Source organism: Choloepus didactylus, chromosome 10 (genome assembly GCF_015220235.1).
Source record: "Choloepus didactylus isolate mChoDid1 chromosome 10, mChoDid1.pri, whole genome shotgun sequence".
NCBI lineage: Eukaryota > Metazoa > Chordata > Mammalia > Pilosa > Megalonychidae > Choloepus > Choloepus didactylus.
Window position 1 is genome coordinate 38,622,988 of NC_051316.1, and position 14,164 is coordinate 38,637,151.

A 14,164-nucleotide genomic window follows, 5' to 3' on the forward strand; every position below is an offset into this window, starting at 1 on the left:
TTTATGGTGCAAAACAGCATCTCCTCTATTTGCAAGAACAGAAGTTGGAAACGTGACATGGTTGGGATGGTGATGTAGGGGCTAGACAGAGCAGACAGGACTGACTTGAATAAGTGAAACTTAATGGCCCTTTAAAAGGTTTTCCACCTGGAAATTGAAAACCAGAACTCCCACAGGGATATAGTATTCATGCAGAAAAGAAATAGGAACTTGGCGTACAAATTCATTAGTTAAACTGAACGGGATGGAAAAGCTTGAACATTCCAGGCCCAGGTAACATAATGTGGACCAGGTGGATGAGAACTTTGACAGCACTTGCTAAAAATACATATTCCCAGTCTCCTGCAAGGGTAAGTCAGAGTGAACTGAGTGGCCCAGCAATCTGCATTTTTGAGTACTCCCTTCCCTGCAGAGAGGATTCTACTCTTCTCCGGTACAGGGAATCATCTGGAATTTTTCCAATGTTAAGCAGATTCTCTCACAAATCGATATCTTTAGAAAAATACACATCAGAATTCCAGCACACACGGTGTAGAAACTCCCACAGAGCTGAGTGGTTACGGTCCCAGGTCAGCTGCCAGTAGGGGGTCAGGATTTGAATCTAACCAGAGTGCCCCCAAGTCACAGCCCTTTATTCTGGGTAGGTCTTGGCTGCTGAGACTGCTCCTGTTTAAAGTTTTCTAAAGGGATTTTCTGAACTCATCCATCCCCACAACCAGGAAGCCCTGAAACCAGACCCAAGCCTTTCCTGTGGGGCTGGCGTGGGGTGTCTCGTGAGTCCTCATCAGAAAGAGTAGGAGCAGGGCACCTGCTTCTGTGTGAGGTTGTGACCTCCAACAGACTCCTCTAGTCAACCTTCAGCCTTCTCACAACCAGGCAAACCCACCGCCCAATAGTTTTCCAAACTGTAATTATCCTGGTAGGTTCTAACCAACAAATACCCATTCATGAGTACTTATTAAGCTCCTACTATGTGTTCTGTTTTAGGCTCCAAAGATAACGGGTCCCTTTCATTATAGAGAGAACTGACTGGGCACACTGGAAATGTCTGTACCACTCTCGAGTGCTGATCATATAGATAATTTAGACTGTGTTCCCATTTTTGTTCTGAATGCCATACCACATTGTATAAAACTATAAAACAGCGGAAAACAGTGGCTTCTCACAGATGGTTTCAGAAGACATCAGACTATCAGAGATAGTTCTGTCCATCTGAAAAAGTTTATAAGCTGCTCACTTTGGTTTTCAGGGAAGCAGTGTTTCTAAATTTTAAGTATGTTGTAGAACAATTGGTTTTTTTGTTCAGGTGTCCTTGGTCTATCGGTTGGAAAGGATTTCTTTTGCTTTGGCCATCATTCTCTCCTGGCTCCTGAAAGCAACTGTTTTTTGTTTGTTTGTTTGTTTTGTTTGTTTTTTGAGCTTTTCTGTGTATTTAAAATTAAGTTGCAACTTTAATCTCATTGCTTTCTCAATCTCAGAATTTTAGTGTTAAGACATTTGGTTGATCGTTTTTCAGTTACGTGAGTTTCAACTCTCAGTTATTTTGAGTCTAGGTGAGGTTCACGGGTAGAATTTCAGGAGACTTCATAAAACAAGGGGAAAAAGGCTCCTTTAAGGATGAAAAGTGAAAGGATACATTTCATGTGAAGAAGACACTATTGGTGTATATTGCTTCTTCAAAATGTGTTACCCAGACCACTGGTTACAGACAAGATGCTTTTAGTTGGAATATCACTGAAGTCTTATTTATTTTATTATAATACATTTATTTTAATTACTCATGGCAAATGATACTGGTTGTCCATTTATGATATTCGTTTCCTTTCATAACAATCTTTTAATAAAAAATAAAGGCAAATATTAAATAATCATAGAGTTGGCATATGAATATGACAAAAATCATGGGGTAGGTACACAGATGACTGACTTTGGAAACACAGAATAAATTCCAGTAGAGGTGTCTTGTGGGAAAGCTCCCTGCCAAGCCAGCAAAGACAAAAAGGCAGTCGAATGCCTCAAACAGAGCAGAGCTTTAATGATCATAAATGTTTAAAAAGACAGCTATTGTTGGCTTTTTTTAAATGAAAAATGAAGCAAAAAAATAATAATAAACTGACAAAGAGAGCACTTTCCCTTATTTATATTTAGAAGAGAATCTAGAAACAGAATTGTAATTTTATCCCTTTCCCTCCTCTGTATTTAGTGTTGGGTCCAGGAGTGAAAGACCTGTGGGCTGTGATGTCCCCCATCCCGTCTGAGTGGATGCCTTGGTAGCCTGACACCAAAGTTCATCTTTCAACCAAAAGGCTCTTCCCTCCAGGTGCCCCCACAGTGGCTCCCAAGGGGTGGCTCATGGTCTCCTTGCTATCTGTAGTTTTTGTGGCTATAGGAGACCCCCCATCAGCATGTTTATTTTGTTGGGGAGCAGGTGAGAGAGTACTCAGAAAGAGATAAGAAAGCAGAGTGGGCCTGTGCTCTGACCCAAACCACACATTCTAATATGTCATTAAGTGGGATGTAAAAGTAAGTCACCTAATCCTCTGGTCACCACTAATTTTCATTCTAAAAATCATATCCTTCAGATTTTTCTTTTACTCTCATCAAATAAATGAAATTGTTGTACTCAATGTTCAAGCATTGAGTTTCTACTAGAACAGGTGAGGAAACTCAGATCCTCCGCCTGATTTCACCTGGTCTCCGTGGTCCTTGTCACAGCATCACAGCTGTCTTCACCAGGAGAATGGTGCTGTCATCTACCACCACCCCTCACTGCCATCTCATTTAGAGCAAAGCTCTGAAGGCTCAAAGATAAAGTCCCAAATGTTGGGATCGCAGTACCAGGGAAGATGTCCCTTAAGCAAATAAGGGTGAGACATGGGCTGTGTATTTGGGGAAGCACCAATGTCAAACTAGCACGTGGTGTGATCATGGGAAGTGCATGGACCAACAAAGACCTACCAGCACCTACAAGCTGAGTGACATTGAACAAGCTATTTAGTCTCTGGTTCTCAGTTTTACCTTTTGGGAAAAGATAGGGTACTAATTGGATTGTGATGAGAGCATTACTGGGGGTGGGGTGCTTCCTACTCTGAGCCTCTCGTTTTCTTTCAATCTCAGTGGTGTACCTTTCAATCTGTCTTCTTGCCTTTAACCTCCCTGTTTTGCTCCTTGCTTCATCTTTTATTTTTCAAATAACTACAATATAGAACAGAAGAATATTTTTAAATATTGGCATTTATCAAATACATTTATTATCTTTTTTTAAATTAATCTTTAAAATCACTTTTCACATTTTCTTTTTGAAATGCTCGATGTCCAAGAGCAAAATTCAGTGGCTTAAAAATAAAAAAAAAAAGAGTTGTGTTTGGGTCTGGCAGCGGGGTTGGCTTTAGCCTCTTCTATGAGAATGGTCCTTACTACCAAAAAGGTTCTCACTTAGTTTAGAATTTTGGGTTGAGTCTTGAGTGATTTTTCTGGCTTCAGGTCTTGCCTTGAGGTAGTTACATAATCTCTCTGTTCTCCTCAGCCTCTTTGCATGTAAGATACAGAAGTGTTAATGTTTGCTGAGCAAAGATGGCTCTGGACCTTAGCTCAATCTTGCTGGGGTAGAATAGAAGAAACATGACAATCAATCATATGGTAGTCAGGAGGAGAAGTAGGAACTCCCAAGATTCTGTGAGACTAGAAATCTTTTATCAGTCAGGGTTCTCCAGAAAAACAGAACCAAGAGGATATATGTGTATGTATATATATGTAGATTTACTATAAGGAATTGGCTCATGGGGCTGGCAAGTCTGAATTCCATTGGATAGGGGCAAGCTGGAAATTCCCATAAAGGCAATATTGGAATCCTGCATCTGAATTCCTTAGGAGAAATTGTTGGTCTGGAAATTCTGGTAGGAGTTGAAGTTAAAGTCTAGGACTGAACTTCTTTTGACCTTTGGAGCCCTCAGTTCTTGTAGATAAGGCGTCCAGCTGACTGGATGAGGCCTACCAGGATATGAAGGGTAATCTTTACTTAAGGTTACCTGATTATAGATACTAATCCCATCTGTGAAATACCTCCATAGTAACAACTAGGGCAGGCTTTGACCAAACAACTGGACACTGTAACCCAGACAAGATGACACATAAAGTTAACCATCACAAGAGCTAAGCTGATCTGAGACTTTGGTTCAAGCTCTGATGGTAATAGGTCTTCCCACAGATCCTCACTGTTATTTGGGGTCTGGGCAGCCAAGAGTCAGAGTGAAACTGTGACTTCTGGGGCGCTTGGTCTCATCACAGTCATCCTTGCACAATTCATATTGCGTATTTCTGAGGTTGTCCATGATGTAAGACCTATGGAGGAAAACTGACTTCTCACATTAGTTCCATTCATTACTTCATTCCTTCATTTAAAAATTATTTGAACACTGTGTGTCAGGTAGAGGATTCGTGGTACCCAAATGAGTGAATCTCGGGCTCTTCCATTATGGAACCAAGGGTGTTGTGAGAGTTATATTTGCAAACAATTAGGGAACACTTGTGTGCTGCCACCAGGGTGTCCACAGACACCTTGAGAGCTCCAAGGGGGCAGGCTCACCTGCTTAGGGGTGGAATAGAAGATAAATCTTTCCAGGGGAGGTGACGATCCTTGAAGGCCGAGGATCAGCAGGTTGACTTCTAGCCCCAGCCCCATGTTTGCACCCAACCTGGGCTTCTCACTGATTCCCAGCCAGTTTCCTCAGCTCTGACACAGGAAGACAGCAGCAACCTTTCCCATCTCTGGAGGCTGAAGCGAGATGGCTGGCAAAGGATGCTCGCCTGTGTGAAGGTCCCTCCTTGCGCACCAGCTGTGTGGTCTGCGAGCTGGTGGGTCAGCCAGGGACACAGTTCTGTGTGGGGCCCTGAGCTCCAGATTAGTCCTCATTAGCAGCATATTGCTAAGTCTTTTCGGTCTTGACCCAGACTTTCGTCTTGGGTAATAGTCTGTCATTGCAGTCCAATTACCTAAGGAAATCCCCGTTCTTTCTCTTGCTAGCTGTGTGACCTTGCGGAGATGATGTAACCAGTCTGAGTCCCAGGTTCCTTATCTGTAAAATAAAGATGGTAATAGTGCACTCCTCAAAGGGTGGTTGTGAGGTCAGTGGAAATAAACTCGATAGAGTACTTGGCCCGAAGTGAGAACTCGAATGTTAGACATTGTTAGCCATTACCAGGTGGGTAGCCCAGAAAGGATCACAGAGGATCAGGATGAGGCTTCTAGGTCTTGCATGTGGATGGTTATTCTGTGGTTAAAATCAGTTCTACCCACATAGCACACTGGGTGGATGAGAGATGGCTTATCAGATTTTCCCGTGTTGGGAATAGTGAGGGAACGGAATTCTTTCTCAGTGTTTTGATTTATATATTCAAAATACTTGTTATGCATATACCAAGTGTCAGTCATTGTACCTAGCAGAAGGGGAGACAGAGTCAGTTAAAACACACGTGGCACTTATAAGCTGGTTGGGTGATACGTGTTAAATGAAGACTCACATTAATGGACAAAAGTGCACTGGGACAAGTGCTACCAAGAAAAATTTGTGGTTGCTGTGAGAATCTATAATATGGGATTTTTCCTTGTCAGGGAGGCCAGGCAAAGCTTCCCTGGGGAATGAGATTTGAGCCAAGAGCCACGGTGAGTAGGAGGTGGGAAGACCATTCCAGAAATAGGGTCTGCAAGTTTCAAGACCCCAAGAAGGGGACATCTGAAAGGAAGGCCAGTGCAGCTGGAGCATAGAGAGTGGAAGAAAGTGTGTTGTGAGAAGAGGCAGGAGAAGGTGGTAGGGGCCGGGCTTCATGACCTTGTCAACCACATTGAGTTTTGTTTTCCTTCCTGAGCAGAGTGGGAAACCCACTGAGGGTTTTGAGCTGAGGGTGGGGAGATAGACACAAAAGCAGGGTTGGGTTTTGGAGGATCCATCTGAAGGCACATTTTTTTCCTACAAGGAAGACTCATAAATTGCTGCTTATCAGATTTGAAGGGTTTTTATCTCTGTTATCCACACCCTGAAGTTGAGCCAGTCCCATAAGTGTTCCTCAGAGCCCCTGTGACAGCTCCCACCCTGGTAGCTTACAGATGGAGGCCCACCTCCCAGAAGGCTTAATACAGGTGATAATCAAGATGACAAACTATTATACATATGTTCTGTCCTCCTACCCTGACAAACACGTCTCCATAACTGTGTTACGTGTACAACTGTGTTTTTATATGACTGAAAGTTGGCAAAGTAGCAAAATGATTGGACTGAATTTTTGCACAGTCTGGGTGTTCATTGGTGAGTCAAAGAAATGTGGATAAGTAAAAACATAATATTTATAATGAATAAATTATTTCATATCCCATAATTTTTGGCCTCCCTTATAGGTAAATCATTAATTATGTTGTTCTAATTAAGAGTTCCATATATTTTGTGTTCTTTTGACTGAAATGTGGTGGACAACTTTCCTTTTTTTTTTAAGCTTTATTGAGATATAATTCATACCCTATACAGAGGATCAGGATAAGATGTTGTTCTAGTTTGCTAATGCTGCTGGAATGCAAAACACCAGAGACAGATTGGCTTTTATAAAAGGGTGTTTATTTGGTTACACGGTTTCAGTCTTAAGGCCATAGTGTCCAAGGTAATGCATCAACAATCAGGTACCTTCACTGAAGGATGGCCTATGGTGTCCGGAAAACCTCTGTTAGCTGGGAAGGCACATGGCTGGTGTCTGCTCCAAAGTTCTGGTTTCAAAATGGCTTTTTTCCAGGATGTTCCTCTCTAGGCTGCAGTTCCTCAAAAATGTCACTCTTAGTTGCACTTGGGGTGTTTGTCCTCTCTTAGCTTCTCCGGAGCAAGAGTCTGCTTTCAACAACCGTCTTCAAACTGTCTCTCATCTGTAGCTACTCTCTCAGCTTCTGTGCATTCTTCAAAGTGTCCCTCTTGGCTGTAGCTCCTCTTCAAAATGTCACTCTCAGCTGCACTGAGTTCCTTCTGCTTGTCAGCTCATTTATATGGCTCCAGTGATTTAATTCAGACCCACCCTGAATGGGTGGGGCCATACCTCTGTGGAAATTATCCAATCAGAGTCATCACCCACAATTGGGTGGGTCACATCTCCATGGAAACACTCAAAGGATTCCAATCTAATCAGCACTGAAATGTCTGCCCCACAAGATTGCATCAAATAATATGGCTTTTTCTGGGGGACATAATACATTCAAACCGGCACAGACATCTAGGCCTTGCGTGTTTGTGGACGGTTATTTATGCTGTGGTTGAAGTCAATTCTACCCACTTAGCACACTGGGTGGCTGAGAGATGGGATATCAGATTTTCCCATTCAAAGTGTACAACTTTTCTTCAGTCATTTTTGCTCTGAGATAGTTTTTCATTAACTTTGATTTGAATAAGCACTGCTCTGCTGAGAGCATAACAACCTGAATTGTTAATAAAAATTTTTAAAGTAATATTTAGATTTGGAAATAAACCATGAATATAACATATCATGATCCAAACATGGTAATGAGATCCCATGTGATAAATCTTCTTTATCACAGAGAATTTCAGAAGAAATTTTAATCTCATAATATAAATCTGTCACTTATATCACAATTTTTAACATCTTTTAAGGCAACATCTAGATCTAACAGTAATGTAAACTGTTGGTGTCATATTTCACCCATGTTATGTCTATACCCACATATATACAAATTTAAAAGCAATATGAGTGGTTTAAGACTGTAAAATGAGATTCCTCAGCTGCCATGTACAAATGTGAGTTTTGAGTACTTCTTGAACTATAAATTGGAATGTGAAAAGAAGCAAAAAGAGAGAAAAGAAAAAAGACGCTCTGCACAATTGGGAGATGCTGCTTCACTGTGCAAGGATCAGTTGTGTTCATGTATCTGAAAGAAAGGAATTGATGAATTAATCATCTTTTATCGAAGCATTTCTGCTGCTTAAATCCTCCCTGCACTCTGATGCTAAGCAGTGGCCAAACTGTCAAATATTGAGGGCTTCTAGCCACAGTTGCCCATTGTTTCAAGGATTTAGGGCAAGGGATGTGGGGATGCATCTTCCTGGGGCCCAAACAGTGTTAATCACAAGAGCTGGTGTTAAGTGTTATTCCACATGACAGCGAAGTTCATGTGCTTGTTAGTACATTGTGTGTTTGTGTGGGTGAAGTTCAAGGCCTTCTAAAGTACAGGGTCCAGGGCAAGGACCCCTCTAGCCTGGCTCTTTGGATGATACTGCAGCCAGAAACTGAAGAAGCATTTGACAGGCACTTTTCAAGGCCACACCATCAATGTATTCATCTTCCTTTGGAGCCAACCCAGGCAGGAGAGCCTTCCTTTCTCAGTGTATTTCTTTTGAAGCCTGCTGATTGAGATTTTCATTTGTATTTTCTGTATAGGTACTGGTGAAAGTGGGAAAAGCACTTTTATCAAGCAAATGAGAATTATCCATGGATGTGGTTACAGCGATGAAGACAGAAAGGGGTTCACGAAGCTGGTGTACCAAAATATATTCACCGCCATGCAAGCCATGATCAGAGCAATGGACAACTTAAGGATTCAATACGTGTGTGAGCAGAATAAGGTAAAGCGCTTCACGGGTGTTTGCCCTATGTGTAAGTGCATGCCTTTCCACTTTGGTTAGCATACATCTTTAAGCAGAAACAGTTACTGAGTGTTGGTAAGATGCCAGAAGGAGCTCTCCAGGATGGAGATACTCCAGGGGCACGTGGAGACAGTGGCTCCATTTTCCAGCCTCACACTGATAAATTTAGTTGTTCCTGTGTCTGCAGGACTTCTTTCCTGGTGGTCGGTGTGATGTTACCAGGTCTGCAAGGATTCAGAAGTTTGGGCAGTCATTTCTGTTGCTAATTGCAGGGGTATAGAAAAGGAAGAAATATATATATATTTCCTCTTTCAGCTGAGATACTGAGTTAATTTCTTCATTGGAGCAATGGCAGATTTGGGGTTACAGTGACCAGCTTTTCAAGAATTCCCAGTCTTAGGAACTATTTTCATAAATGCCCTGCAGACTAGTCAGAGCAATCAGTTGGTTTTGTTTGTTTATTCTGGGAGCTAGCCCTTCTTGGGAACTAAGGGGTAGTTTATGAGAGCAATGCTTGTGTCTCAACTAGCAATGAACTCTTACAGAATGATGCTGTTAAGCTACAATTTGCTTACTTATCACCACCAATTATTGAAAATACAAATCTGTTGAAGACTGTAGGGAAATAATGAGTTAGAAGGGGCTAGAAGGAGGCAAATAAAATTTTATGTGGTATATTGGAATGCAAATCCACAGGCAAATAATACTGTCTAAATTTATTAAGAATCTAGATTAGAAATAGTGAATACTTAAAATAATCCTGTTAGAACACAATATGATGATAAAGAGAGAAATTCTATAGAAGATGGGTTCCTCATGGATCTATTAAAAAAATAATTTAGCTAAGAAACTGCCAGAATTGCATGGACTTTGGGGTGAACCCAAAGGAAAACCTTGTCATGAACTTGTGGGAAGTTTATGAATGTATATTTTTTGCATATGAAGTATAAAGAGTTTAAAAACAATCGAAAATTTTTTATTTTTTATTACTCACTAACTGGATTATTTAGGAAAACCGAGTATGCACAAAATTGCAGACTTACCCTTGCATTATGTGTAGAACCTCATGTCTATACTGTTGTTTGTGAGGAAATGAAGAAACATATCTTGTCTTCAGTCTTAACCTCCATAGGAATAGGTGGGGAAGAGTTATGCCAAAATGTCTGGGGTGAGTTCCGTACAGTCTGGATAGTGCCAGACTGAACCATTGGAAGATTCTAGAAGTGAGGTTAATGATTCCTTTATGTGTTGGTTTTGAGTGTATGCATTATATTTGTTTTGAAAGTATACAACTATTTTTTAATTGCTTTATACAATATATTTAGGAATTTGATTTTACACAATGGATTTTAGGTATTTGGTCTTCTACAGAGATTATGTCAGAGATGAGATATGGGAGCAATGCTCTTATGTGATTTCAGTTCATCTCTCCTCCTCTGTTGTAAAATATTTTGTTTGCCGGTGATGGTGGGATGACCAGGAGCAGCTTGGAATTCACAGGTGAAAATTGTATTTTGTTACAGGCCTACTAGGAAGAAAAGGCTCAAGCATAAGTCAGTTCTTCTTAACTTTTCAGTGTGTGTTTGTATAACCCAATCAGATTTAGCAGTCAAGGCCTCTGTTTCTTTTCTTTTCTTTTCTTTTTTAAATTTCCTCAAGGTCTTCTAGAGGTACTTTGAATTTATATTTTAAGCAAAAAGGGTTTATGGGGTTTGACATGGTATCACTTTCTCTTTTCTCTTACCTTAATTCTTCTTCAAAAGGCCATATCCACTTGATTTTGTCATTTGCTGTACCTGCATTCTTTCTTTCTACAGTAAGCACTTGGATTCATGCTCCATGAATTTCTCTTATCCCTCCAATACATGCCTGGGATGAACCACATTCTGAAATGGCAAATGCAGAGGCAGATGATTGAGTGGAAAGAACCCTGGACTGGTTCCCAAAATTCTGGGCTGTGCTCATAGCTCTCTTGGGTTTAGGGCAGGAGTTGGTGAACTTTTTCTGTAAAAGGTCCGAGAGTAAACATTTCAGGCTTTGTGGGTCACACAGTCTCCACTGCAATTACTCAGCTTGGCCTCTGTGGCACAAAAGCAGCTGTAGACAACTGCCTGGTTTGATTTGTAAACTTTATTTACAAAATGTAAAAATTATTGATGTGGCTGTACAGAAACAGGCCACAAGAGCATTTGGTCCAAGGGCTGTGATTTCCAGCCGCAGCCCTGGGGGAAGCTGGGTAACCTCTCTAGTCTTCCATTTCCCCAGCCATTAAGTTCAGATAACATATGCTCTGTCTACTTCATAAGCCAGTGTGAGCGAAAGGAAGTGCTTTACAAATTAAATGGCTCTGGAGAAATATAAGGTTATTGCTGGAACAAGTTCAAGACCAAAAATGGACTCACTGTTACCTCTGTCGCTTGTTTAGGTCACGTCCATCCGTTCCTTCCCTATTGTTTTCCAAATAATCTTCTCCGTGGCCTGGTTCTGATTCCAAACACAAAACTGTGACAAGGTGCTGTGCTTAGGTCTGTATTCTGAATATGATCAAAAATGTTCAGTGTTCTAGTAGTAATATTGAGTAATTAGTATAAGAAGCATGAGATGTTCTTTTCTTTATGACGTATTACATAACTTGAAAAAATTGGTTAATGCAGCGACAAGAAAAAACTTTCATAGCTTTTATTTTCATCCTATTGTATCCTTCCCTCATTTCCTCTTGCTGAGAATTTATTTCCATTATTTGTTTCTTTCAGAGCTGGAAACACTTTCTTAAAAAAAGTGACTTTAGAGGGTTTTATTTTAAATTTTGCTCAGCAAAGTAGTTGAAAATCTTTGCCTATTAGGTAAAAGGCAGCTTATTAAAAGAAACTTATCAGATTTACTTGAGCATTTGGGTTTTAACCAACATGTTTTTTCAATTAAGATATAGCCCTGAGATTATTTCTTATACTTTGCCTGCTTTTTTTTTTTTTAAAGAAATGATTCATGCATATTTGCTCACTCTGTTGATAAGCCTTAATTTTTATGAATGTCTCACAGGAGTGTGTTATGAGTGCACATTAGAATTTATGACTTCTCAAATAAATATTACAAAGGCATTTGCTCAGTGGCAAAGCTCCTAAGTCTGAGTTAGCTTATAACTCATATTTACTGGTGATGAGTTCACTGAAGCCAGCAGAGCTTCATATTTTTTGCTGTTTGCAATGTCTAGAACATTCTAATTCTAGCCTTGTCGTGCAGTGAGGGAAATCTTTTTGATCCTCTTACAGGTTCTGCAGAATCTGCTTGAGTGATTTCAATACAGAATTTCCCAAAGGCAAAGAGTAGACCTGCCTGGCTTCTCAAAAGGCAGTGATTTCTAGAAAAAAAGAAGGTGGTTTACAAGCTCTCTCGGCAGGTCACCCCAGCTTCTTCCCTGCCCTCCTGCTTTCAGGAATTTTTAACTACACTGGGGTCACATCATATTTGCATGCATTCTAGCCAAATTTAATTTTAAGGGCTCATCTCAGAAACAAAAACAACCAAAGAAAAAAGAGAGAGAAACAGTAAGAGGATTATTTTGCTGCCATTCCACTCCAATGACCTAATTTAGACTACAATGTTTCTAGTAGTCTAAGGTTTGAATTTCCCTTCAGAAAGCATCTCACTCTTCCATCAGAAGTTTTTGCTGAATTCAGAGTCCCGGTTGAGTCTGTGAGCATGGGCCATCCAGCCAACAGCAATTGAATCTTTCTAAATCTCCAGGGCCTCTCCCAGTTCTGTTGGAGGCTTTGCAGGTCCTCCATTTGGGTGTATGAATGCCTTTCTCATCACTTCCTCCAGGATCTTGAGTTTCGGTTCCTTGGAATTCTTCCTCTCCTGACTGCTGGATTTATCAGTCAATAGAAAGTCTAAAACAATGGTTCACATCCTTGCCTGCACACTGGAATCCCCCGGGGAGCTTTTATGCTGATGTCCAGTGTAACACTGACCAGAGATTACAAATTAAGTGACGTGGAATGTCGCTGGAGCATTTGGAGTGCTTTTTTGTTTGTTTTTGTTTTTTTTTCCCCGTTTCCCAAAACAAAAAAAACTTCCTGGGTGATCCTGATGGTGCAGCCAAGGTTGAGAACCACTGATATATGTATCTGTACTTTATTTGGAGGTGTTCATTTTGGATACTGCTTTCCTATCAGCCTTTCCAAATGATTCCAAGCAACCATTTCCATACCACCAGGAGTCTTCTGCTAATCTTTTCTGCAGAATGACAGAGTTAATACCCACCCAGAGGTAAATTGAGTGCCCTGCATTGAGGATGTTTGTTTTGTTCAGCCATGCAGGGCTGCCTTTGTTAGACTGGATGACTGTAGCCTTGACAGCATCTCCAGGTGACAGCTTAGAATCAAGGGCAGATTCTGTGTTGGGTTCCTTTGAGTCTTGCCAGAGAGTAGCACAGCATTAGGCTGTGAGGCTTCCAGTGATGGAGGAAGTAGCTGCATCCCATCATCCTGAAGACTCATGAGTGGCACACCTTCTCTCCCTCCTTTTCCTACTGTGCTACATGGAAAATTTATAATTTTTGATAGGTAAAGAAAAATCAAGTTGCAGATTATGTTGATAACATGCCCAACGTGTAGGTTTGTTTCTAATAAAAACATCTTATAATTTTGCTTTGTGAGTAGAGATATTACATTAGGAAATTAAGTAGTTATATATTTTGACAAGTCATTAACAGGTATTTTTTAAGATGGTAATTCATTTGGTGTAAGACTTAAGCATCAGATCTCTAACTTTAAACAAGAAAGTCTAATATTGATGGGACAGGCACAAGGGGTGTTTTTTTAAAAAAATAAACATTTTATTAAATAATTTCAAACTTTCATAGGACAGTTGCAAAAATAATATAAAACCCATATGGAGAATTCCAGCATCCCCCTACCCAGATCCACCAACATTTGCCACATTTGCTGTATCATTCTTTCCCTTTATTTCTATCTCACTGTCTGTCTGTCTATCTTTTCATCTATCCATTTTCTAAACATCTGATAGTGGGTTGTATACATCATGTTCCTTGAACACTTAATGGTCCCATGTACTTTTCCTAAGAATGAGGATATTCACTTATGTACCTATGTTCAGTACAGTTATCAAGTTCAGGAAATTTAATACTGAGATAAAGCTTACAGTCTATAGTCCAGTTTTTTCATATGTTTCAATAATGTCCTTCTGGGCCTTTTTTCCTCCATTATTAGATCCAGTCCAGTTCAGGTACTGCATTTAGTTGTTATTGTCTCTTTAGTTTCTCTCTCTTTTAAATTGTAGGAATATATGTACAACAGGAACTTTCCCATCTCAACTTTCAAGCATACCATTCAGTGGGATCAGTCATACTCAAAATGTTGTGCTACCATCACTACCATCCATTACCAGAACTTTCCATCACCCCAAACAAGAACCCTGTACCCCATTCTTCCTCTTCCTACAATCTGTGGCCTACTCTGTCTCTTTGAATCTGCATATTCTAGCTATTTCGTATAAGTGGAATCATACAATAT

At 40.4% G+C, this 14,164-nt stretch overlaps 1 protein-coding gene across 2 annotated transcripts in view; it reads left to right on the forward strand.

Moving 5' to 3' along the window:
* The window catches only part of GNA14 (G protein subunit alpha 14), a 237,777-nt gene that overhangs the window by 106,126 nt on the left and 117,487 nt on the right, over positions 1-14,164 (forward strand). For both annotated transcript variants that reach the window (XM_037798089.1, XM_037798090.1), the window contains exon 2: positions 8,425-8,609. In XM_037798089.1, coding sequence (XP_037654017.1) covers positions 8,425-8,609 — 185 coding nt within the window. The remainder of the gene's footprint in view (positions 1-8,424; positions 8,610-14,164) is intronic.